The sequence below is a fragment of the Panthera leo genome, chromosome B2 (genome assembly GCF_018350215.1).
Source record: "Panthera leo isolate Ple1 chromosome B2, P.leo_Ple1_pat1.1, whole genome shotgun sequence".
NCBI lineage: Eukaryota > Metazoa > Chordata > Mammalia > Carnivora > Felidae > Panthera > Panthera leo.
Window position 1 is genome coordinate 129,541,122 of NC_056683.1, and position 26,180 is coordinate 129,567,301.

Sequence of the window (26,180 nt, forward strand, 5' to 3'; positions counted from 1 at the left end):
TATTTTATTTTATTGCATTACATTGCATTGCATTGCATTGCATTGCATTGCATTTTTCAAAGTTTTATTCATTTCAGTAATCTCTGCACCCAGTGTGGGACTTGAACTCATGACCTGGAGATCAAGAGTTGTGTGCTTCTCCAACTGAGGCAGCCAGGCACCCCCCCCCCCCCCCCCCCCCCCCCCCCCCCCCCGCCATTTTAACCATTGTAAAGTGTGGAGTTTGTAGTGTTAAATATATTCATGTTGTTATGCAACCACTCCCCAGAACCTTTTCATCTTGTAAAACCGAAACTCGATACCCATCAAACAACAGTTCTTCATTTCCTCCTCCCTCCAGCCCTTGGCAACCACCTTCTACTTTCTGTTTCTATGAGTTTGACTATTCTAGACACCCCATATAAGTGGAATCCTATAGCATTTGTTTTTTGTACTTGGCTTATTTCACTTAGTATAATATCCTCGAAGTTCATCTATATGGGTAGCATGTGTCAGTTTCCTGCCTTTTTAAGACTGAGTAATATTCCATTATATGTATCATACCACATTTTTTTTCTCCATTCCTTTGTCAAGGGCATTTGGGTGCTTTCCACCCTTTGGCGGTTGTGACTAATGCTGCTGGTTTCTTAACTTTTGCTTCTAGTTGGCTTTGCTTCTTTGTACTTCAGATGAGCTTCCTTCCTTTCCACACAACTGTTGCTTGTCTGTGATTTTTACATCAGTGGCTGAGGTAGACATCATTCTGGCTGGCTTCTGCAGTCATTATTTCTCAGAGTACCTGCGGTAACCTGGCTGTCCTGTTCTGTGTAACTCCCACCACTCTGTAGGTGGCCATTTGTCTACACCCTTGAGTTCAGAGGAAGACTGGGTGAGGGGACCCTGGTTTTCTTTTATTCTTTGTGTAGCTACTGGGGAAAAGGACATTATATGAGACAAAAGAAACATTGTAGTACCATCTTTAGAGAGACATTTCATCATGATGAAATGAAGAAAAAATGATAGTGAGTTAGTTAATATTTCAAACATCAACATCCGCAAGAATGAAGTCACCATCTGACTTTCAGAAATGCCAGTGGAATGATTTAGCTTAGTAACTAGCGGAGACCCTTTTAAATTTTAATTACGGAGTTTAACTTACTAGCTATTAGGATTCACTTATATAGAGAAGATTAATGGTATGTATAATGATAATAATAATAATAGGTTTCTAACACTATTTTCTAAAAGTAAGTATTTTTAAATAAACAGAACTGAAGAGCCAACCTGGACATGCATATTTGGAAACATTGAAAACACTGAAAGATATACTAAATGATTCAGAAAGGAAGGCCCAGACATCTTTGAATGTCTTGAATGATCTTACAAAGGTGGAGAAAACCCTGCAGGAGAAAAAGGTAATATATATTGTAGGTCTTAGAAGTCTGGAGTCCTTTTTAATACCACATATCACTTATTTTGAAGTATGTTTTCAGCTACCTAAAAAAATATTAGCTATTTGTGGTCAAAATTGATCAAAAACTCCTTATAATTTGAAGGTTAGTTACTATAATGTAGGACGTCAGTTGAAAGAAACTTATTAAATATGACTAATAAAATAAAAGCATATTTTGTCCTTCTATTACAATTAGTCTAGAATTCTCAACCTGTTCATAATCTGCTAAAATGTCTCGAATAAAATGAATATTACTTGAATTGATGTGTTCTTTCTTCTGTGTTGAATAAAAATGCTTCTCTGGTCATTCAGGATATGTGACTGTGCGTTATTTCATCAGATAAAACAGATCAGCCATTGAGCACTGCACACTGGATCCTCACTGAGTGTATTGTTATACTGGATTTTAGTGTGGAGAATATATTATTTCTGGCCCACGCACAACTCATGAAGGGAAAGCTTTAACGTTTTTTGGTTATGCTTATTTTTCTTTCATGATTTTTACACAATTCTTTTTTAGTTGAATACCTCTTAAAAAGTGACCTTAGTCTGTGTTATAGCCCGTATTATTACATGTGTACAAATTATTGTGTGTATTTTTAATCTTTAAAAATTTTTTTCAGGATCTTGATGAAATCCTTGAGAATCACAAACCTACATTATATAAACTTGCAGAAGAAACAAAGGCTTTGGAGAAAAATGTTTCTCCAGATGTAAAAACAATGTATAAGCAAGAATTTGATGATGTTCAGGGAAAGTGGAACAAACTAAAGGTCAAGGTTTCCAAAGATCTTCATTTGCTTGAAGAAATTACTCCCAAACTTGGAGCTTTTGAGGTAAATCCAGCGGCCATTAGGACTTTATCAGAGAGTAAAATGGTAATTTATCATGTAAGACTCTAGTATGTATTATTTGGATATTTTGCATTTTTTTCTAGTCCTACATTTATTATGTATATAAGTTGGGATTTCTGACTTGCTCTTACTGTGCTGGAGAACACATTTGTTTTTGTTTTTTTGTTTTTTGTTTTTTGTGTTTTTTTTTTTGCTTTGCAAGATTGCTTCTTGGTAGAGGTGAACTGGATCTTAAAGAAAGAGAAAATTGCTTAAAACTGGTCAAAGTAATGTTTCAGGGATGAGGAGCTGGCATGATATTCAGACCAGTGATTAGGTTGCAGGGGAACTTGGTTAGAGTGGTAAAATTGCCCACCTCGTACCAGAGAGATGAGTGCTTGAAGCCGGTTTTTGAAGACTTCTTGAGACAAATCTGAGCTAGGCTGTCAATAAACGGTGTCGTATTGGGAAAGCAGGTCAATTGAGGGACATGAAAATTCAGGAGTAGAATCCTTTCCTACATCTGAAAATGTTGACAGATGAAGCAGCGATGAAGTTCCAGAGGAAGGGGCAAATGTTAGGACCTAAGGAGAAAGTGGTAAAAGTCAATGTCAGGTAAGACAGGATTTTAACATTTCATCTGGGAAGAAGATGGAGAAGTGGTCTCCAGCAAATCACCTGGTTTTCTATTAGAAAAGGTCTGGATGAAGAATAAGTCCATCACACTCTGTTCTCCGTCCTCCTGAGATCTCCTTACTTTGATCTGTCGTGTTTTGTTTTGTTTTCCCACTGTTGTATCTCAAGATAGACTTATGGTATAGTGCCTGGCACAGAGGCACTCAGTAAGTATGTTTCAATGAATGAAATGAAATTAGTAATAGATTTAAATTTGGATATATATTAATATGTAATATAATATATTGTATATATGTACATATATTTGGATTTAGTTTCCAAGAGAGTATATAAATGAGATTATTTACATATATATAAAATATATATGTCATATGGATGTGAGACTTTGTGTGAAGCATGTGATAAAGTGACAAGATTGAAAATTAAGACAAAATGTATGAAAGTGATGTTTTAAAAATCAAAATCAGGGAATATGTGGTAGAAGAGAGGCTGGTAGACTCTACAGATCAGTGTGAAGGTGTCCAGAAAGATGAGACAAGAGTGGTGACCACTGAACTGCCCCAGTGGGCAGTTCCAATGAGTGACCAGGAGAATAAAGATAGTGAGGTTTCTTTCTCTCTCTCTCTCTGTGTGTGTGTGTGTGTGTGTGTGTGTGTGTGTGTGTGTGTGTGTGTTGGTAGTGGAAGGAGTTTTTTTTCTAAGTGTAAACTTCAGTTTTATACCAAGGCTGAGCTCTCCTTAGAATAAAGCATTAATTTTGGGGTGTGTGGGTGGCTCAGTCAGTTAAGTATCCAACTTCAGCTCAGGTCATGATCTCAAAGTGCGTGGGTGTGTGCCCCCCGTCAAGCTCTGTGCTGAGAGTCCAGAGCCTGGAGCCTGCCTCAGATTCTGTTTGTCCTCTCTCTGCCCCTCCCCGACTTGCACTCTGTCTCACCCTGTCTCTCAAAAATAAATAAATGTAAAAATAAAATAAAATAAAAAAAGAATAAAGCATTAATTTTGAAGAGGAGTGTGTTATGTGTAGCTTAGTATTTTTGAATCATTTTACTTTGTGAGTGGATCCACTTCCCCTTATCTGCCTTCAGTTATAATTCTCACCAACTTTAAAAAAACAGAATTACCCTTACTCATGATTGTAAAATTTTGGTTATGGCTCAGGCATTGCATTATCAGTGGGACCCAACTGAAGTGATTTTGTACCCTGCTCCCCTCCCCCCAGGACATTTGTTAATGTTTGGAGATTTTTCTGGTTGTCACAACTTTAGGGGGAGAGGGTGTGCTCTTGGCTCCTAGCGTGCAGAGGCCAAGGTTACAGCTAACGCACAAGAATTCCCTCACAAAAAAAGAATTTTCTGGCCCTAAATGTCAATAGTGTGAAGGTTGAGCAATGCTGGATTAGAGATTTCTCATCTTTTCTAAAGAGCATTGCTTTGCTTTCAAGTTTAAATCTGAGATGCAGTTAGGGAAATTAACAGGTTAATTTTCTTTGGACTTGCAAAAGTGTATTTTTAGGGTTACCTAAATGTGTGCCAATATTTTAATACGGAGTTTAAAGAAAAGACATTGTCTTCCGAAACGCAGAAGAGAGTCCTGTGGTTATAGTAATCCAGCTTTAGGCTTTCCTGCACTGTTGTTACTCATGTAGCCTGTCCAGGCACTGGCATTTGGAATGTGTGCCAAATTTACTTACATAACGAATACCCCAGATATTTAGACTTTTTAGTTGTTTTCACAGTAGCAGATTTGTAAAGTCCAGCTATTCTTTATTTTTTGTGTTTAACTACAAGATTGTTGACAGTGTTTGTATTCCCTAATTGTGCAACCTCTTTATTGAAATATATATATATGTGTGTGTGTGTGTGTGTGCGTGTGTGTGTATTTTAATTTTTTTTAATGTTTATTTTTGAGAGAGAGAGAGTGCGTGCGCAGATCCAGGCTCTGAACTGTCAACACAGAGCCCGATGTGGGGCTCAAACTCACAAGCTGTGAGATCACAACCCATGGCCGAGTCGGCCGCCCAACCAACTGAGAGCCACCTAGGCACCTCATATTTTTTAATTCTAGAGAAAACTTTTACTCCTTTATTTGCTTTGTTTTGCAGGCATTGCTTTGTTACTTAATTACTTATGGTTCATTTAGGACAACTTAATTTTTCACCCAAAGCTAGTTACAATAAATACTCATTTGCAGGTTAGCATTTTTCCCCCCTTTTCAATGACCCGATGGACACTTTTTGGCCATTTAAATTCTATTTGTCTTTAAGGCATGAGGCACAGTAGGCTTTTGATTCATTGTTATTTTACGATGGTGTTTCTTAGGAAAAAAGTGGTTGGCTTGTTTATTTTTAAAATGGATTTTTAATTATATAAGTAATGCATAGAGACCGTTCATTGTGATGTAATTGGATAATAGAGAAGTATTTAGAGTGAACATTTAGAGTCTTCCCTCGCCCCCATACCATTTCCTTTCCTGAAGGCAGTTAATATTAACAACGGGTCCCACGGAAAGACATTACATGCTCATAGATTGGAAGAGCAAAGTTAAAATGTCTATATTAGCCAAAGCAGCCTACATATTTTGTGCAGTCCCTATCAAAATACTAACAGCAGTTTTCACAGAACTAGAACAAACAATTCTAAGATTTGTATGGAATCACAAAAGACCCTCAATAGCCAAAGCAATCTTAAAAAAGAAAAACAGGGGCGCCTGGGTGGCTCAGTCGGTTACGTGTCTGACTTTGGCTCAGGTCATGATCTCGCGGTCCGTGAGTTCGAGCCCCGCGTTGGGCTCTGTGCTGACAGCTCAGAGCCTGGAGCCTGTTTCGGATTCTGTGTCTCCCTCTCTCTCTGACCCTCCCCTGTTCGTGCTGTGTCTGTCTCTGTCTCAAAAATAAATAAACGTTAAAAAATTAAAAAAAAAAAGAAAAACAAAAAGAAAAACAAAGCTGGAGGCACCATAATTCTGGACTCCAAATTATATTACAAAACTGTAGTAATCAAAACAGTATGGTACTGGCACAAAAATAGACACAGATCCAGTGACACAGAATAGAAAACCCGGAAATAAACCCTCAGTTATATGGTCAATTCATCTTCGACAAAGCAGGAAAGAATATCCAATGGGAAAAGGACAGTCTCTGCAACAAATGGTGTTGGGAAAACTGGACCACCACATGCAAAAGAAAGAAACTGGACCATTTTCTTATACCTTACACAAAAATAAGTTCAAAATAGATTGAAGACCTAAATGTGAGACTTGAAACCATAAAAAAACCTAGAAGAGAACATAGGCAGTAGTAACCTCTTTGACATTGGCCATAGCAACTTCTTTCTAGATATATCTCCAGGGAAACAAAAGCAAAAATAAACTATTGGGGCTACATCAAAATAAAAAGCTTATGCATAGCAAAGGAGATAATCAACAAAACTAAAAGGCAGCCTTCGGAATGGGCGAAGGTATTTGCAAATCACATATCAAATAAAGGGTTAGTATACAAAATACATAAAGAACTTATATAAAAACTCAACACTCCCCAAATCACTAATCCAATTAAGAATGGACAGAAGACATGAATAGACATTTCTCCAAAGAAGACATACAGATGGCCAAAAGACACATGAAAAGATGCTCAATATCACTTACCATCAAGGAAATACAAATCGAAACTACAATGAGATAATCACCTCACACCTGTCAGAATGGGTAAACTCAAGAACACAAGAAATAACAGGTGTTGGTGAGGATGTGGAGAAAAAGGAACTCTCATGCACTGTTGGTGGGAATGCAAACTGGTGTAGCCACTCTGGAAAACAGGATAGAGGTTCCTCAGAAAGTTAAAAGTAGAACTACTCTGTGATCCAGCAATGGCATTAATGGGTATTTACCCAAGGAATAAAAAAACACTAATTCAAAGGGATACATGTACTCTTATGTTTATAGGAGCATTATTTATAATAGCCAGGATATGGAAGCATTAACTGATGAATGGGTAAAGAAGCTAAGTACATACATACCGTGGAATATTACTCAGCCATAAAAAGAATGAAATCTTGCCATTTGCTATGACATGGATGGATCTAGAGAGTATAATGCTAAGCAAAATAAGACAGAGAAAGACAAACATGTTATTTCACTCATATGTGGAATATAAGAAGCAAAACAAACATGCAAAGGGAAAAAGATACAAACCAAGAAACAGATTCTTAATTATGGAGAACAAACTGATGGTTACCAGAGGGGAGGGGGCTGGGGGCTGGGTGAAATAGATGATGGGGATTAAGGAGGGCACTTATGATGAGCATGGGGTGATGTATGGAATTGTTGAATCACTGTTAAAAAAAAGGGTTCTTGCTAGAGGCTAACATATTCCAAGTAAAAAGGGAAAGCTTATGAATGTTATTAATTTTAATCATTTTTTTTCACCCTAATAGAAACAAATGATGTTGGAGCTCCATGAGGGACATTTAAGTAGTACACAGATGCATGAACTTGGAGTATGAATCCCCTACTGAAAATAATGATGATGCCTTTTATTGGCACAGCACATTTAAACTTTGAACCCGTTCTACAGTACTTGCAAAAGTGTCGTTATTTGTGTGCAAATTTTAGTTTTCTGTTACTTGTTGACAAATAGTGTCTTTTTTCATCTGCCTACGTTTCCTTTGTCTGCATGGCTGGTTTCTCTGTACAGGTAGAGGTTTGGCCTGCGTATTCTTATTCAGTGTCATGTTCATGTAAGTTCTTAAATCTTTTTTTTTTTTATCTATTCCATGCCAAAATAATGACCTCAGTTCCTGTACTTAAGAATTAAAATTAATTGGTGCTTTTAAAACCCACTTCTTCCAGGCAGCTAGACATTTAAAAATATATGAAAAAGTTTTTTCATTATTGATTTTACTTGAGTTTCTTATGAGTTATGAGAATTAAATATAAAATCCTAAGAGGCTGTTTATGTATCTCTTATCAACAGTAATGATGTCTTTGGATTCAGGGGCTTCAGGTATTTTGTATTGTTTCTTTTTCCCTATTTAAATTCTTTTGTGGTGCGTCATCCCTGCAAAGTCGTGCAACTGTCCCCAAGGCCCACACAAAACTCTGTCTTAGGTTTACCACTGCTCCTCCCTTTCAGACACTCCTGTAGCCTCTCCCTGCTTTGTGCAGACTCTCAGTCCCTTGCCCTGACAATCCCATTGCCCTTTACATCTGACTCCAGCTTCTAGTCGTGCCCCCTCAAATCCATCTTCTACAGTGGTGGCAGAGTTCCGCTTCTGGAAAGTATGTGGTTGTCTTTGCCCTGGTAATAGAGAGTGCACTCATAAACATCCTAGCTTCTGCCCCTTCCTTGTTCTGAAGCCCCTCCTGCACTGTGCCCCCTGTCCCCACCCCCTCCTTCCAGAGCTGAGTGGGGTGAGGAGAAAAACAGTGTAGTGGATCACAAAGACCCCACATTGGATAATTGCCTTTCTCCGGAAATGTCACTTGCTTGCTAGGAATTCACATCCTCCTCTTCTGAGCTCATCCTTTAAGAATAAGCTTGTTCCACAAGCAGTCTTTCGTCTCGCTCACCACCATACCCCCCAGCTGATTATTCCCTCCTCTGTGATTCTACTATGCCTCGTTCATGCCTTCACAGTCCCTCATTTCAGGCCAGTTTTTTTTTATTAAGGCTTGACTGTGTGTCTGTCCTCCCCCCCGAGGACTGAACTCTTTGACTACAGGAACCCTGTGTGGCAAGCAACAAGTAAGTGGGTGTGAATAATTGGTTTGTAGGTGCCTGCAGGCATCTTACCAGTCACATTTCTCTACGAAGTTGGGTCTCTAAAATCTAAATGCCTGCTTTTCATAAATGACGGGACCTTGTATAGTCACACCCCTTCCTTCAGTTGCTGAGCACTCAGAGGACACACTGGCCCGCTGTGCTCTGGCCCAGCCTGTGGAAGGGGATGCGCCGGAGCTCTGAGACATGCAGAACCAACCAGGCTTTGAAATTACTCTGGAAGGCACTTCAGAGTAAAAACGCAGTGGTAAATACCTTGTAAGAGTAACCTGCGACATGGCCGATCTCACTTTTTTCGGGTAACATATAACTGATACAGTGATTTCATAAGGTCTTTTCCCCCCTCACTTTGAATGCATTTTACTTTACTAAAGGGAACATTGGTGCATTCTAAACCTTACATTTAAGAACTCTTGTTAGTTTCAGATGATAAATGCTGTAGCAGTGTCATTGTTGGTCTTCCCTGCTAAACGAAAGAGCACTTTTTTAACGAGTGTTTTTGAGGTTTATGAATATTATAAAACCAAACAAAACAGAAGCCTCATTACCTCAAGTTACTGTTTTAATTCTGGTTTCACACTTCTTCTCGCCTGTGTCTTGGGCTAGAAATTGCTTAAAAAGCTGTGGACATTCCAACAGATGGGGAAGGAGTGAAATAAAATGCCAAGAATGTAGCTGTCAACAAAATCCTGGGAGGTAGTTGTGTATTTTGGAGTCTTATTGTCTGAAATCCAGAGTTACCAAGCTTCAGATTTCCTCCGTCCCTAGCTCAGGGGCCAGGCTGGGAGATGGGGTGCTTCGTTGGTTAAAGGAGTTGTTTTTATGACCTTGCACTCCTTTTCTGTGACCCACCGACAGGTGTTATCCATCTCAGATGCGTACAAATAATGCCTTTGAGCAGAGGTGGTCAGTGTAGACATTTTGGCCCTTCCAAACTCGAATATTTGATCCTTTGGTTTTCAAAACTACCATATTATTCATTTTCTATTTGTTTCAGAATTTTGTGAGTGTAAATAAGGATGTAGTTTAGGACTTACAGTTTATTTTGTGTCTCTGAAATAATGACAGTGAATTTAGAAGTTTACTAGTATTTTAAAATGTTTTCTATTGCTTCAAAAGAGCTGAGGTCACCCGAAGAAGTGAGGACATTAGAAATTACCCAATGTGAACACATATATAATATTCAGAATATATATCATATATAACATATATGTGTGTATTGTGTAAGTGAATGGAGATGGATAAAAAAATTAAATAGTCATTACTGTACATTAGAAACTCAGAAGTGCATAAGTTGAGTGATTTTTTTTAATGGGGAGAGAAATAATTTTCATGTAAGCTCTTGCACTTTCTTTGGAATTTTTCTTGTATGATTGAATTAAAGATGAGCAGACTCTGGGTGCCTTTTCAAAGCGCAGGAAACACCTGCCACAGGTAGACTGAGACAATAATTTCTTTCCGGGGGAAAGGGGAGGCATTGGAGGGCGGAGCAGAGCTCCCCATCTCCCACACCTACCTGCACGCAAGTGCTAGCTGGAATTGCTCTTACTAACCCATTAATGCACCCACAGGGTGGGGGGTTCTGCGAGAGGCTGCTGCTGCCAGGCCTTTCTAAAGTTCGGGCCTTCCCTCATTTACTGGGTTTCCTTCTGCTGAGCTGAATTCAGGAGATCTAGTAGCTCTTTTAAGCAGTTACTTTTAAGAACAAGGATTAATGTTGGCATTAGTTAAAAATATTAAGCTGACTCATGCCAGCATGCACTCTCTCTGAACTTGGAAGTGGTAACTCTTCATGGCTTAATTTTGGTAATAAGGCACTTGGTTTTGTAGATCTTAGTAATAATAGCTAGGCTTTATTGCATGCCTGCTCTGTACCAGGCCCTGTCCAAACATTGTCTCTGTTTTTCTAGAGGCAAGGTAGTTGTTATTATTCGTATTTTATAGATGAGCTGCTGAGGCTCAAAGAAAAGAAGTGAGTTTCTCAAGACCTTGTGGCTGGTAAGGGGCCGACCTTGGTATTTTCACTTTCATCTTCTTATCATGGGTCACACACTGCTTCTCTTAGAATTCGGTGTGGCCAGGATTATGTGAAGGGTTTTTAGTAGGGAAAACAGATTTTCAAATTCCTGTCTGTTCCTTTGTTACTGTTGGGATGATCAATTGGTGTTCATGGCTTGTCTGTTTCTGTTTCATTCCTCTTTTTTCTCATGTTAAAGTGTGTGAGAGAGAAGGAACAAGTGTGTGTGAATTGTGTGTCCTCCCCGTGGGTCTGTGTGTATCTGGGAGAGGGAGGAAGGAAGGGGGTTGATGCCACTTCTCACAAGCGCTGGACTGAGGCTGCTCGCTTCCGTCAAGGCTGGTTGTGATGAAAACCTCCATGGAGTGGAACGCTTCCACGTAAATTTCAAAAATCCTTGGCCCAGAAGACTATCAGTTTTTTATTTTTATTAATTTCTTAATGTTTATTTATTTTTGAGAGAGAGCGAGTGGGGGAGGGGCAGAGACAGAGGGAGACACAGAATCCGAAGCAGGTTCCAGGCTCCCAGCTGTCAGCACAGGGGCTGACGTGGGGCTCGAACCCATGAACCGCAAGATCATGACCTGAGCCAAAGTCAGACGCTCAATCGACTGAGCCACCCAGGCGCCCCTATCAGTTTTTTAAATTCAAAACTGGAGTTACTGAATTGCCCAGTTATACAGCAGTAATGCTGCTTTGAATTCTTAAGTTTAGAATGGAGAGTAATGCAAGAAGTGGCAACAAATTAAATGGACAGTTAAAAGAAAGTCTTTTATGAACTCTGTATATGTATTTGTAGCTTCTCTCTTTTTTCACTTTTATCTGTTTTAGATATTTGTAAAAAGTTTATTTTGAGAGAGAGAAAGAGAGCGCGAGTGGGGGTAGGGGCAGAGAAAGAGGAGAGAGAGAGAACCCCAAGCAGGCTCCGTGTGCTCAGCGCAGAGCCCAACGTGGGGCCCAAACCCACCAACTGTGAGATCGTGACCTGAACTGTAACCAAGAGTCAGAGGCTCAACTGATTGAGCCACCTAGGCGCCCCTGCACTTCAATCATTTTGCATCCTGCCTCCCCCTGCCCAGGGCATGTCTTACCAAGTAGTCCTGTATGGTAAGATCTTAGGGCGTGGAGCAAATGCAGAAGAGAGAGGTAATTGATCAAAATAATATGGAAGAGCAAGAGTGCATGAGCCTGTGAGAACAGGCTAGTGACAGGCTAAAGAACAGAGGGAAAGCATGCTTGAGGAAGTGCACAGCATAACTGAAAGAGTTTACAAAGAAGCCGTACTTGGAAGCATGTGTGGGGTGCAGAGTGTCAGTAGAGGAGGAGGCTGAAAGGCCTAAACAACAAGTGCTTTCTGCTCCCTGTCTTCATCGGAGGAGGGCCCTGCAAATTGGAAAGGTGACCATTCTTGAGGGGGCATTAGTGCCTAGATCAGGAGTTAGATGGGAAAACTACCCAGATCCTTCAGACGCCTAAATCAACATCCCGAGTAATGTGGGGATTTTACTCATGGTCTCAAGGCCACATTGTGCATCTTGTGAGAAAGTACCAGAAGAATGGAGATGATGCATGTCTTACTTAAGGGGGAAACATTATTTTCTAGAAGGCAAAGACCTGAAGTAAGCTTGGTGTCCGTTCCTGGCAGCGCTGTGGATAAACGGCAAACCAGAGATCTTCCACGTGCTTAGGAAGGAATGTGGTGGTCACCAGGAGTCATCATGGACACCACCGAGAACCCTTGCCCAGACTGATTTCCTTTAATTACTGCTTTCCTTTATTTATTTTTTGGAGGAGGGATGCTAGATTATCAGATATACAGATTCATAATCTTACATTTCATGTGTGCTCATTCGGTTCAAATAATGGCTCACAAACTCATTTTTGGCAAGTATTGACTTCATCGCTAAAATACCTGAGAAATCTCTTCCGAACCTTTAAGGTTCGGAAACCTTGGCTTATTTTGAAAACTAAGCCAAAACCTTGTTGAATAATGAATGGCATGGGTCTTCGTGAGGAAATGCTCAGGTAGGCACTATCATTGGCCTTATTTTTCGCCAGAAAAAACCCCAAAACCCAACAACAAAAAATTCCCAAAGAAAAAGGACACCCCTACTGTCAGATTTGCTGACAAGAGACAGGGGGAATAGCTGACAGCAAAGTGGGGAGACTAAAACTTCAAATCATTTTGTTGGCTTTTTATGATTACATTGTTAGCTATAATTGTTAGCATACCTAGGCAAAATTTAATATTTGTAAATATCAGTCTTGAATTTATTACAGCAGTCATTTAAGCAATCGATATGAGATAGGGGAAATGTAATTTAGAGGTAGTTATGGGAATTTTGGAGTTTTAGCTAACCATAAATAATAATTGAGACTAATATATCTATAAACAAACAAATAAAAAAAAGAAAAAAAACCCCACAACCTATAATAAGAAAAGTAAAACTGAAACAACTTTAGCTGGCATTTTATGAGTGGAATAGCCATACGTGAAACAGCAGGTTCTATCTTGACCATTCTCCAGCATTATAAGGGGAAGGGTAGTTGGTTCTGTGTGGCATGTTGTAAGGACATTAAAAAATTGATTTAGTGTCCTGAGCATGTTGATGAGTGTGGTGAGTGCCATACCTGGATCTCATGTTCTAGAGACATCATTGAAGGAATTTGGAATGCTTAGCGCCAATAGGAGACTAAGGGAAGACACAGTGGCTGCCTTTAAATTGGAAGGTCATCTTTGAACAGGATTGTAAATGTATCTCCATCCTTAGGGCTGAACGAGAAGCAAAGAATTGACAGGACATAAGGGAACAAGTTCAGCTCCACATCAGGAAAGCTAACAAGTGAGCCTGGCCAGTGACAGAATGAGAGGCCATTGGAAGAAATGATCATAACTTTGCTCTCGTACTGGAGACCACACTGCACCTACTTGATTGCATTAATGGCCCAGTTCCAATGTTACCGCTTCTGTTTCTCCCTGCAGCACGTTCTCTTTCTCACTTGTTTCTGATCCACAGTACCATACACTGTAGGGATCTCAGTGGGTGCCTAGGAAATATTGGGTGAAAGCCATGCAGCTGACCTGTGGACTCCCCTGGGTTCCTAAGTCACACAGTGCCCAGCATAGAACTAGAGCCATCGATTGTGTTCCCTCCACCGTGCTATTGATTTCTTCCTGCTGTGAGTAGCTAGCTTTTAGAGAAAAGTTGTTCTAAATCATAGGAGAACAAAAGATTTTTTAGCTAATTACACCTAGAAAAGCATTTTTCCTGTATTTTGAATTTATAATCATTGATATTACTACTCATGTTTAAGCAAAGTAGCTTGGTTGACTAGAGAGTGTTTTGAAATCTTTAGAATGATCACCAAACTGTCATCGCTTGAGGATTCTAGTCAATCATGAAGATCATTATTTTCAAATTTGGAAGATGTAAAGAAAGAAATGCAATAAATGAAAATGATGCTATCAAAGTTTTGAAAAGTTGCCTTTCTTCCGGTAGCGATAGGTCTTGAGATGCAGCGGGTTGAATGTCACTGAGTAATATCCCCCTTTGTTATTGTGTTTCATTTAGGCTGATTTGAAAGTCATTGAGAAGTGGATGGATGGTGTGAAAGACTTCTTAATGAAAGAGCAGGCTGTCCAAGGAGATGCTGAAGGGCTACAGCGTGAGCTTGACCAGTGCTCTGTGAGTTTTGCTGATTTAGGGACTCTCCTGTAATAAATAACATTTTCTTCTTTGTTATTTGCTGTTATTAAAATTGCAAAAATATGACATGACAACAAACCTAGATAAAATATCTTTCATCATAGACCTTTTTTTAAACTTTACAGTTATTAAAAGAATGACTGGTTATTTATATGTCCATGTTTTGGCTAGGGTTATCGAATTCTGCATAGAGAGAATGAGAGCAATTTTAATTCATTAGGAGCTGCTATTTATGTTCTGATGACAATTTTAGTGTCATAATTACCAATTTTATATTGCTCTTGTTGTGCCACCTGGTGAGGCTTAAAGAAAAACATATTTAACATGTGAAATTTACCAGTAATACTGTATGCAGTTTGTATTTGGTGAAATCATTAGGCTTCTCTGAATTAATTGAGAGGACCATTCCCTGCCGAGAGTCAAATATTTCCAATCTAATTTGGCAGCTGGCTATATGAAGTGCACAGGTGAAATGAATTTCTCAAGGCGCAGTATTGCTTAAGTAGTTAAAAGTCCTGACTCTCAAGTAGTCTGTTTTTATAGTATTTTCAGCGATGCAAGCAGACAAGTTATAGTTATGGCATCCACTTATATAGCAATGAACTCAACACTGGCTTGTTTTGTGTGTTCAGGCCTTTGTTAATGAAATAGAAACAATTGAATCATCTCTGAAAGACATGAAGGAAATAGAGGCCGACCTTCGAAGCTCTCCAGTTGCTGGAATCAAAACTTGGATACAGACAAAACTAGTTGACTATCAAACCCAAGTGGAGAAATTCAGCAAGGACGTAAGTTTTTCAACCTTACTATCTGTGTTTAAGAGCCAGATAGCTTTTTTTCAGTGACTGAATTAATTTTATAGCCCATCCAGTTTGAGAAACAGTGGCCTAGAATAACTATAGCATGGTGGCAGGTTGGGGCAAAAAATGGATTTTTCTTTTCATTAGGGGAGTGTACTAATTTTCTAGTTTGGCTGCTTGGTGGGAATGAGCTTGGGTGTTCAACAAAGACCTAGAAAGGCAGAGTAGCTGGAACAGAATGAAGAGAGGAATTAGCGGGTGGGTAAGATTTGAGGTCAGAATGCAGGTGGTGTGAATAGTATATGGCCTTTGAAGCAAAATTTTAAACTTTTATTTCAGGTATGATTTCACACAGAAAGCAGAGGGTCTTAAGCAGGGAAGTGATATTATCATGTGGATAATTTACTCTGGGAAAGCAAGAGTGAAAACAGATATTGAAGAGGTTATTGTTGTCTTGGCCCCTCAGACTAGAGAGATTGTGGTGGATGTCATGAGGAATGTTAGGTTTGGACTGTATTTTGAAAACAGAGGTAAGAGTCTAGTAATGGATTAGATGTGTGATCTCGAAAAGGGAGTAGTCAGGAACAGCCGAGGGTCTATGCAAAGCTTCCACTTTGTATGAATTGTGCTGCTATTGGCTGAAATGGTGGAGACTTGAGGAGAAGAAGCTTTTGTGAGGGCAGGTGAAACAATGATTTCCATTCTGGCAGGGTTAAGTTTGAGACTGAGACACGTAGATGGGGCTCTTCAGCTCTTTCTGCTGGAAAGAGGAAAGAGCATAGGCCAAGGGTGCCGAGAAGGAAGGGTCAGCCAGAGGAGAAATGCCAAGAGCCTGTGAGGTCCTGGGGCCAGGTGGAGAAAGCTTTCCGTGGTGCGCAGTACTGAGGATTTTTGAGCCCAAGGAGCACTGAAAGTCAGGTTTTTGATCTAACAAGATGCAGGCTTTAAATGACCTTGAGAAAAGTGGATCCAGTGGCATGGCAGGCAAGAAAGTCACATTGGGGAATGTTGAGCAGAGAATGGGAAGTGAGCGATTGGGTCAAGTAGTAGCAACTTGGAGGAATTTTGCTATTTTTCTATTCAAGGGAGCAGAGAAATGAGGTGGGAGAGGGGACCTGGGGATCCAAGGGGGTATTTTTGTAATTTTAATTTTTATTATTTATTTATTTAAAGTTTATTTATCAAGAGAGAGAAAGAGAGAGTGAGAGAGAGAGCAGGGGAGTGGCAGAGAGAGGGAGAGAGAGACCACCAGAAAGGTTCTGCACTGTCTGTGCAGGGCTTGATTCCATGAACCGTGAGATCATGACCTGAGCCAAAATCAAGAGTTGGATGCTTAACCGACTGAGCCATGCAGGTGCCCCTATAATTTCTAGAAATAAGGGATGTTATAGGATATTTGCATGCCCAAAAAGAAGGACCTTGCTTGGAGAAGATAATTTCTGGAGTGAAGTCTGTCATATGTGAGAAGGCCAAGAGCCCCTCTACCAGTGAAAGAATTGCTGTGGGATAGTTTCTCCATGGAAATGGAAGGAAGGCAACTCTGGGTACAGTAGGAGATCGATGTAGTTTTACGATTGCTTCTGCTTTGCTAGTGAGGTTACACAAAGCTGAAGTGGGTGCAGAACGGGGGAAGTGGGAGGAGAAGGTGTGAATGCAGAAATGTTCAGACAACCCTGTAGATGGTACCTATCTCTTCATGTGATATTTTTTGGTTAATGCTTATGTAGGAAAAACTTATATTTGCATCCTTGAATGTTTTGTTTTCATTGTTTTCCCCCAAATTCCTTACTCTGAATATGTCCAAACTTCAAGGAAGCCTTAGATAGTGGTAGAGGGAGCAGCCGTGGGCCCATTCCTTAATTTGCCGGTTGTTAACCTTCTCCCACATTTGCTTTCTCTCTCTCCTTCACTCTCCTCACACATAACACACAAACACAGGTGTTTTTTCCCCCTAAAAATGGACTTTTGACAGGAATTTGAAACTGTCATGACACTTCCTCCTTGAATACGTTAGCATGAATACTAAATACTAAATACTTCACTCGTGAATAAAGACAATCTTCTACAAAACCACAAAACCATTGCCACACTTAAGAAAGTAAATCCATACTGTCATCTCTTCTGGCCAGGTTCAAATTTCTCTAGGTGTGCTATAATCTGATGGTTTGTGCTTGCATTTATTGAGATTTGGGGGCAAGTAAATAAGGAAAATGGTTTGAGAGTGCCAGCAAGGAGGAAAGAAAGCAACAGCTAGATACGTACATACATACGTATAGACATAGATATTTAAACCTATGCATCTATCTACATACATACATATGTACATACAGATAGGACAACAAAGAAATAATTATGAATTACTGTTGATTCATTGTATGAGAGTAAATGTGTGGGGAATTTTTAAGTGTCCTTAGCACGGAGGCAACCATGTGTTGTGTGAGTAATTATCTAAAGCAGTTCCAGAGTATTGTGTTTCATTGAGTAGTATAAAGGTGTAGATGTTTGGGGCAAATATAATGTGGCCAAATTTTTATTTTGCTAAGAAAGGATGGACATATGAAATCAACCAACAAATAAAAACAGTCTGTCTCATCTGTTATGTCCATGATGCCATGAAACGAGGAACATTTTAATGCCAAAAGATAGTAAATAACCTCAGGATAATCAATTATAGTTTTGAGCTTTTTCTTTCTTTTTTTAAAGTTTATTCCAGTGTCTTTCTTTTTCTCATTTCTCTCTGGATCTGTGAGAACTATATAATTGTCCAGTGTCTGGAAACTACTAGTAAGGAGAATTTTCTGAAAGTGGAACCCAAGGAATCTGTATTTCTATGTATTTTTAAAAACAGCCGTCCCGTGTAAAGTGCTAATCACCAAGACTTAGGAACCAGGGCTGTGTGTATGGCTGGCAGTAAGCTCCTCAAGTGCCATGTGGGGCAATGAAATCAAAGCTCCTGTTTGGCCCCACTTATTTATTTAACAAATTCTTTTGAGTTTGTTTATTTTTGAGAGCATGAGAGAGTGTGAGCTGGGGAGGGGCAGAGAGAGAGAGAGAGAGAGAGAGAGAGACAGAGACAGAGACAGAGACACAGAATCCGAAGCAGGCTCCAGGCTCCGAGCTGTCAGCACAGAGCCCAATGTGGGGCTTGAACCCCTGAACTGTGAGGTCATGACCTGAGCCAAAGTCAGATGCTTAACCGACTGAGACGCCCAGGCGCCCCTGTTTGGCCCCTTTCTATTTTTATGGCTCTGATCCTGCTTGGAGAGTGGGAACAGGAAAGCCTCTAAGGATTTTGCCTTTCTCTCATGAGAGCCATCCTGTTTCTACACTGGCTTTTGTTCACTATCAGCTTTGCAGCTGAGCAAGCCTGGCAAGGTGACTCTGACGTTTGATTTGAGTCAGAGGAATATCGAATAATGAAGTGAACGCTGGGTGATCTCTGTGGGATGGCACCTTCTCCCACTGTGGACGTCAGTTTGTGGTTGGAGGGAGGACCTCTCAACATATTTTTATATGAAATATTTGGTTATCTGAAATATATAAGTTATTGAATGAGATACATATCATACCTGTTTTTCTAATGTAACGTTTTCTGTGTCTTTGTGCAATATACAAGTATAGTAGATTATCAAAACCAAAATTTTGTACAGCAGTGTTTTATAGGAGAAAACCAATTCTTTGGTTGCTTCCAGGTTTTTTTTTTCCATAATAAACAATGCTACAGTAAATTTCCTTAAAATATATGCTTTTATTGTTGCAGGTTAGATTCCTTCATTTGAGATTACTCTGTCAAAAGTTATACATTTTTAAAATTATAATAGATATTTCCAGGTTAGATTAATATCCAACATGTGGTGTAGAGTTATAATTATTATAATTATTATGATTATTGTTATAATTATTGTTTTCATTGTTGCTTATATTCTACAACATCAGCACAAAATGTATAAAGGATTTTATCTGAATGTGAAAACAAGGCTCTTTGTGGAAAGTTATCACTGTGTCCTTAGATATTGGAAACTAGAACTTGACATTTAATGTTTCAGCATTTGTTTATTTGGGTGAATGGCTTTTCCTTTCCAGATTGCTATTCAAAAAACTAGGTTGTCTGAAAGTCAGGAAAAAGCAGTGAACCTGAAGAAAGACTTGGCAGAGATGCAGGAATGGATGGCCCAGGCAGAAGAAGAATACCTGGAGAGGGATTTTGAGTACAAGTCACCAGAAGAGCTGGAGAGTGCAGTGGAAGAAATGAAGGTGAGTCTAGGCCGGTCAGTGCCCGTGTAAATAGGCTTCGTAGCTCCCCTTCTCCCTTACATACGAATGAATAAATGAATGAATGAATGAGTCTATCTATCTGTCTATCTATCTATCTATCTATCTATCTATCTATCTATCATCTGTAAAACATGATATGTACATATAATCTTTCATAGTTGGATTTCAATTTGAAAAAAAAAAAAAAAGGAAGGATAGCTACTATGACTCTAGTAGGGAAAGGAAGGCCACACTCCACTTGTTCACTTTCGCCCATGGGTTGAGTCCACGAAGGCCCCTGAGACAGTCTCTTCCATTAGAACTTCAGGGAGCCACAGAGGATGACTCAAAAATTTAGTTTTATCAGCTATGTTCACAGTGTTGTGCAATATCAGTGCTATCTCTTTCCAAAAGTTTTAAGGGGGAATCATTTTTTTTTGTTAGGAACAAGAGTGACTTCCCAAATTGGTTGTGATTTATCTTCATTTCATCAAATGTATTCTTTCGGTTAATACATGGGAAACACATGAATATCAAAATTTTGTTAGAGCAGGTAAGAGTAGCAGTAGGAGCATTGTTGAGGGATTTAATATCAGTTTGGTCCACAGGATATATTTCCTATAAACTTAGATTCCTGTGTCATTAGTCTTGAACACTTTCTTTCTTCTTCTTCTTATTTTTGTATAGTAAAAGAACTGGGCATCATTCCCAAATTTCTAACATTGCTTCAAGTGTCCTTCAGTGATCATGCCAAAGGAGATAGAGTCTTCAAGGCTATTTTTAAAAAAAATAAGAGTAAGCCACACATTGACTGTTTTATGCCAAATTTAACTTGCCTAAAAGTATAACTAAAGCAAAAATCTCTGTGCAGATATTTTAAAAAAGGATTATATTTCATGAGTGCATTATTGAATATGAATCAAAGTAGATACAATAAGGGACTTTGACTGTTCTTGTATGTGGTTATTTTCACTGAAGCATCTTTTTTAGTGTACTTTTTTTGGAAAGCTTTTTAAATATTCAGTATATAAGATATTTTAAAGGTAGCCTACCAGGTTAAGAATGGTCTTATTTATTTTCTTTACATTATTGGCATTGCAGTTCTGTGGTATTTCAAAGTCACTAGGGATGAAAGCTTAGAGAAATAAGTTTTTAACCTTTGATTGGGCAACGTTCCATCTATTTTTATTCTAATGACTGTTAGAATTTTAAAACCACTACATGTAATTAATTACTTTCCTTGCAACTAAGGGAAATTTAAAACCATTTAGTAGTAAAGAAAGCTAAAAGGGAAAGTGAAAGGCATTTTAGGTTGATTTTCCTAAATGTGAGACTTCATCGCCAGCCTAGAGGGAGAGTCAGGAAAGAAGCTATTTCTAGATTAGATCCTCCTAGTATAACTTCTATCACTCTTGAAATGCTGTTAATTATCAGAAGCATAGATAAACCTCTGTTCCAGGAGAAAAGAAATATGTTTAAATTATTTTTAAATGATACCTCTACTATGGTGCACCTTAGTTTTTGTGAAAATTTATTTATCTCACTCAGTTTAGTATGCTCAGACTTCTAGTGTTAAAATGAACTCACTTAGATTCTTATCATGGGCCCAGACTTTGAAAATACCTCCTGTTGGCAAACATAATTGAGCGTGACTTAGGTGTGTTAACATTGCTTTTTATTTTTATTTTTATTTTTTATAAATCTTACAGTTAGCCTTCTTATTTCAAAAGCACTCTCTGGAATGATTACCTAAATAATGTTCCAATTAGGTCGTTAGAATCATGTCGGCATTTTAATTTTGGTTTAGTTGTCTTTGAAAAAGAAAAGAAATTGGTGACTGAGAAAGGGACACAGTTTCAAGTTCATCCTTTCTTGGAACAGAGGGCAAAAGAGGATGTGTTGCAGAAGGAGGTGAGAGTGAAGATCCTCAAGGACAATATCAAGTTACTAGCTGCAAAGGTGCCCTCTGGTGGCCAGGAACTGACATCTGAGCTTAAAGTTGTGCTGGAGAATTACCAACTTCTGTGTAACAGAATTCGAGGAAAGTGCCACACGCTAGAGGTATGTTAATCAGTGATGTTTTTGAGATCAAACTCTGTAATTTACTGACCATTTCCATATCTTGGAAAAAACTAAAAAGCTCTGTTTTTCTTTTCCAATACGGGATCATAAAGGAAAAGTCATTCCTGGATAACAGTTGATAAAAAGGAAACTGGGATTAAAAAAAAGAAATAGGAAACCACGATCTGCCTTCAGTTAGTAGAAGGTTCTTGGGAAAGTTATTTCATATATTTAGACTTTCCTTTTTTATATGTGAAATCAAGGTTTTCATATTTCAGCTGATCTGTAGGGTCTGTTCCAATTTCTAACATTCTAGAACAATGTACTGTGAGCCTTTCTTTTGTTTTGTTTTGCCTGGTCAGTACACAGAGATGAATTGAGGGTTTTTTTTTTTTTTTTTTATTTCATTTCAACTGGGTGTCTGAAGTTAGAGAGTCACCTGACAGAAAGAAGAACTTGAATGTGCTGGTATTTTGCTGGACTATTTTACCCCTCTTGCCATTGGTTGAAGATGATTCTATTAATTTTTTTTTAAATAAAATTAAGGTTTTGCTTGCTTGTTTTTATATCAGTGTGACTTTTCTTGCATTTTACTGAAAAGATGTAAGCGTTTTGATTTATAAAAATTAAATTTAACTTAAGCCTAAAACAAATGATTGTATTGTAGTAAATCCTAAAATGGTAAACAATCACAGCTGTGATATTTAAACTAAATTCACTCACTTCTTGCTTTTTCTGAATCTGTTTTGTGCTAAGATAAATATGTATAATTCAGGATGGTTAATAAGAAAACTTCAAGTCAAATAAAACCTCACTCTGTAATATTAATACATGGTTGACCCTTAGAGAGTGTGGGGGTTAGGAGCACTGACCCCCCAACCTCACACAGTTGAATATCTATATATACTTTTGACTCCCCCAAAACTTAACTACTAATAGCCTGATGTTGACCAGAATTCTTACTGATAACATCAGTGATTAGCACATGTTTTGTATGTTATATATATCATATACTATATTCTTACAATAAAGTAAGCTAGAGAAGAGAAAATGTTATTAAGAAAATCATAAGAGAAAATAACATTTATAGTACTGTGCTGTAAGAAATCCATGTATAAATTGATTCATGCGGTTCAAACCTGTGTTGTTTAAAGGTCAACTGTATTATCTAACATAAAATACCTGAGGTCACTCAATTGAGACTTTAAAATTTAAAATTCTGTAAACATAATATGTAATGTTATGTATGCCCAATCTTGAGTCCTAGTGGATGATCTTGGACTTGAATTTTACCGTAGTTTTGTCCATGTTTTTGCTTTCCTGTTTATTTATAGGCAAAATAACAACTCATAATATATTTAAATAATGAGTGAAGTCCCCAAGTTATCCTAAGCTAACAAAAGACCACCAGGTATTCTGTGTCATTTCTTCACATTGTGTTTATGACCCAGAGGTGACAATTTGAGAATGAGGAATAAAATACATATGTTGAGAATTTGGAATTGCTTTGAGAATTACTTTGGGATTAGTTTGAGAGAATTATTTTGAGAGAAGAGAAGGAAAAATGCCAGGAAAAATGATAAGAGAGAAAAGATGAGGCCTTGGTATCTTTAAAGGGGAAGATGAAAAGATGGAAATAAAGCTTAAAAATTGAAATGCTCTAAAAATGATGTCCGAGATGACTAAGGGGTCTGGGCAGAAATAGCCCAGAATCCGAAGTTTGGATAAGAATGCTTTTCTTCGGCAGAGTCCAGCATTATTACCTTGATTATTTTTAGATTCCTTAACATATTTTTTAAATCATGAGATATTTCAAACTTCTAGAAAAGTACAGGTAATACTATTAATACCTATTTACATATCCTTCAGATATTAATGTTAACATTTTACCCTATCTTTCCAGATCTTGTTTTTAAAATAAAGCAAATTAGCATTCAGACTATATTTCCTTCTTTCTATCCCATCTCATGTCTCTCAATCCCTGTCTTTAAGTAATCATCATCCCGGAGTTAGTATATATTCTTCTCATCCATGTGTTTATATGTGTTTAATATATACACTTATGTTATCACTTGCTCTATAACACACCTCACTGATATATAGAGCTTTATAAAAACAACCATTTATTCAGAAAAAAAAATTTTTTTAATGTTTTTAATGTTTAATTCGTTTTGAGAGAGAGAGACAGAGTGAGGTGGGGGAAAGGGAGAGAGAGGGAGACACAGAATCCGAAGGAGGCTCCAGGCTCTAGGCTGTCAGCACAGAGCCCAACGCAGGGCTCGAACTCATGGGTCACGAGATCATGACCTGAGCCAAAGTCGGACACTTAACCAACTGAGCCACCCAGGCGCCCCCCAAAATAACCATTTATTATTTTATTATTGATGATGCTGTAGGCTGATTTGACCCAACTGAATGGCCCTTCTGCTCCATGTGGTATAGGGAGAGCTCACTCGGATAGCTGTGTTCAACTGGGAGCTCTGCTGGGGCATTCACGATGGCCTCTCCTCCTGCAGGTCTTTCTCCACATGGCCTGTTTTATGGCTTCTGGGCACTGGGCAGCTGGTTTTTAAGAGGGAGAGAGCAGAAGCTGCTAGTCCCCTGAGAGGCTAGGTCTGCAGTTTGGTAGAGCATCACCTGTGGAACATTCTTTTGTTCTAAGCAGGTTGCAAGGCCAACCCACATCCTAGGGGAGGAGAAAACAATGTCACCACTTAATGGGAGTAGCAGCAAAAAATGTGTGGTTATCATTGGTCTGCCATGGTTATCATTAGTCTATCATTAGTCTCTGGCCATACATTAGTTTCATTCTTCGCTAATGCAAAATGCACTTAGACTCTCAGGGACTCCCAAAGTCTTATCCAGTGCAGCACAAGCTCAGAATGCACTGTCTTATGATCCACATCAGGTCCACATGCAGATGTGGCTCCTTGGAGCCGTTCCTTCAGGTGCAGGTGTGTGGGAGCAGTGCCTCTGGATCTGGTGACCTAGGCACGAAAAAGACAAGTTACCTGCTTCCCATATACCCAGCATACAATGGCAAGGATGGGCTCAGAAAAATCTCAGTGGACACTTCCATTCAAAAAAGTTGGGGGAATAGGAGGTAAATAACTGTCACTGGTAATGGTGACTCAAAATTTAGTAACAGTGATTCTGGAATCCAGCCAGGCACATGTGTGTAGTCTGTGCCCCACTTCAGGGGCGGGAGCCGTTGCTTGAATAGGGCCCAGTGGCTTCTTGGGAGTGCCTCTCTGGGAGCCATCTTTTTTTCCCCCATAAGAAATAGGGTTCTTTTTAAAAAAACTTTTTTTTTTTTTTAAATTTTTTTTTCAACGTTTTTTATTTATTTTTGGGACAGAGAGAGACAGAGCATGAACGGGGGGAGGGGCAGAGAGAGAGGAAGACACAGAATCGGAAACAGGCTCCAGGCTCCGAGCCATCAGCCCAGAGCCTGACGCGGGGCTCGAACTCACGGACCGCGAGATCATGACCTGGCTGAAGTCGGACGCTTAACCGACTGCGCCACCCAGGCGCCCCTAAAAGAACTTTTTAAATGTTCATTTATTTGAGAGAGAGAGCAAGCAAGCAGGGGAGGGGCAGAGAGAGAGACACAGAATCCAAAGTAGGCTCCAGGCTCTGAGCTGTCAGCACAGAGCCCTATGCGGGGCTCGAACCCATGAACCGTGAGATCATGACTTGAGCCCAAGTCGGATGCTTAACTGACTGAGCCACTCAGAAATAGGTGCCCCAGAAATAGGTGCCCCAGAAATAGGGTTCTGCTGGCAGCGAAGTAGATCTCAGTCTGCTTTCTGTCTGTAAAAATTAGGGGACTAGACACCTCTTTTCCCTTTTATAGTCTTAGCCAGGGGTTGGTAAATTACAGCCTCGGGATTAAATCTGGTTTGTGGCCTTTTTCTGTATGGCTTGTGAACTAAAAATGGTTTATATATTTTTAAAAGGGTGGTTCAAAAACCAAAACAACACACATACAATAAACAAAAAAGAGTCTGTGACAGAGACCGAATGTGGCCTGTGAAACCTAAAATATTTACTGTCTGGCTTTTTATAGAAAAACTTGCTGTCCCCTGACTTGGTAAACACACCCCCTGGGGAGTACGCGCTGGAATGTGCTTTCTCTTAGTGGGTCTGAAAGAGAATCAACTCAGGAGGCTCCCTGCGGAACTCTTTCTCCTAAATTTATCAATTACATAGGCTCTTCCTATAGATGAAGGGGCACTTCCTCTCATAATTTTGCTTCTAGAAAATGGAGTGTAAATTTATCCCCCTGCCCCCCAAATTCCCCATAGGAATGGGGAATAAATGATTGTAACTCAGATAGTGAGACAGTATAACTCCATTTGATTCAGATGTGACTCTCTTCATATATAGACACATACATATGAATTTAGGAGAAAATAGGGAAGAGTATACTGCAAATTGTTATATCAGTTAGCTCTGAGTTGGAATAGCATAGACCTCAGAGAGTTCTAATTTCCTCTATAATTATTAAAAAGTGTTGCAGTTATGAGTACTTCTTACCTTTCTATTAAAAAAAACCCCAAACTAATAATGTTTCCCTCCTGGTTTCTCCTACTAATTATATAGTTTTATTTTTGGCATTTGAACAGATCCTTGGAATTTTTTTAGTGTACAGAGGGAGGCAA

General features: G+C 39.0%; 1 protein-coding gene across 5 annotated transcripts in view; it reads left to right on the forward strand.

Moving 5' to 3' along the window:
• UTRN (utrophin) overlaps positions 1-26,180 on the forward strand; it is a 582,930-nt gene that overhangs the window by 230,274 nt on the left and 326,476 nt on the right. For all 5 annotated transcript variants that reach the window (XM_042940000.1, XM_042940001.1, XM_042939999.1 and 2 more), the window contains 6 exons: positions 1,249-1,394; positions 2,056-2,268; positions 14,267-14,380; positions 15,034-15,189; positions 19,285-19,455; positions 21,337-21,516. In XM_042940000.1, coding sequence (XP_042795934.1) covers positions 1,249-1,394; positions 2,056-2,268; positions 14,267-14,380; positions 15,034-15,189; positions 19,285-19,455; positions 21,337-21,516 — 980 coding nt within the window. The remainder of the gene's footprint in view (positions 1-1,248; positions 1,395-2,055; positions 2,269-14,266; positions 14,381-15,033; positions 15,190-19,284; positions 19,456-21,336; positions 21,517-26,180) is intronic.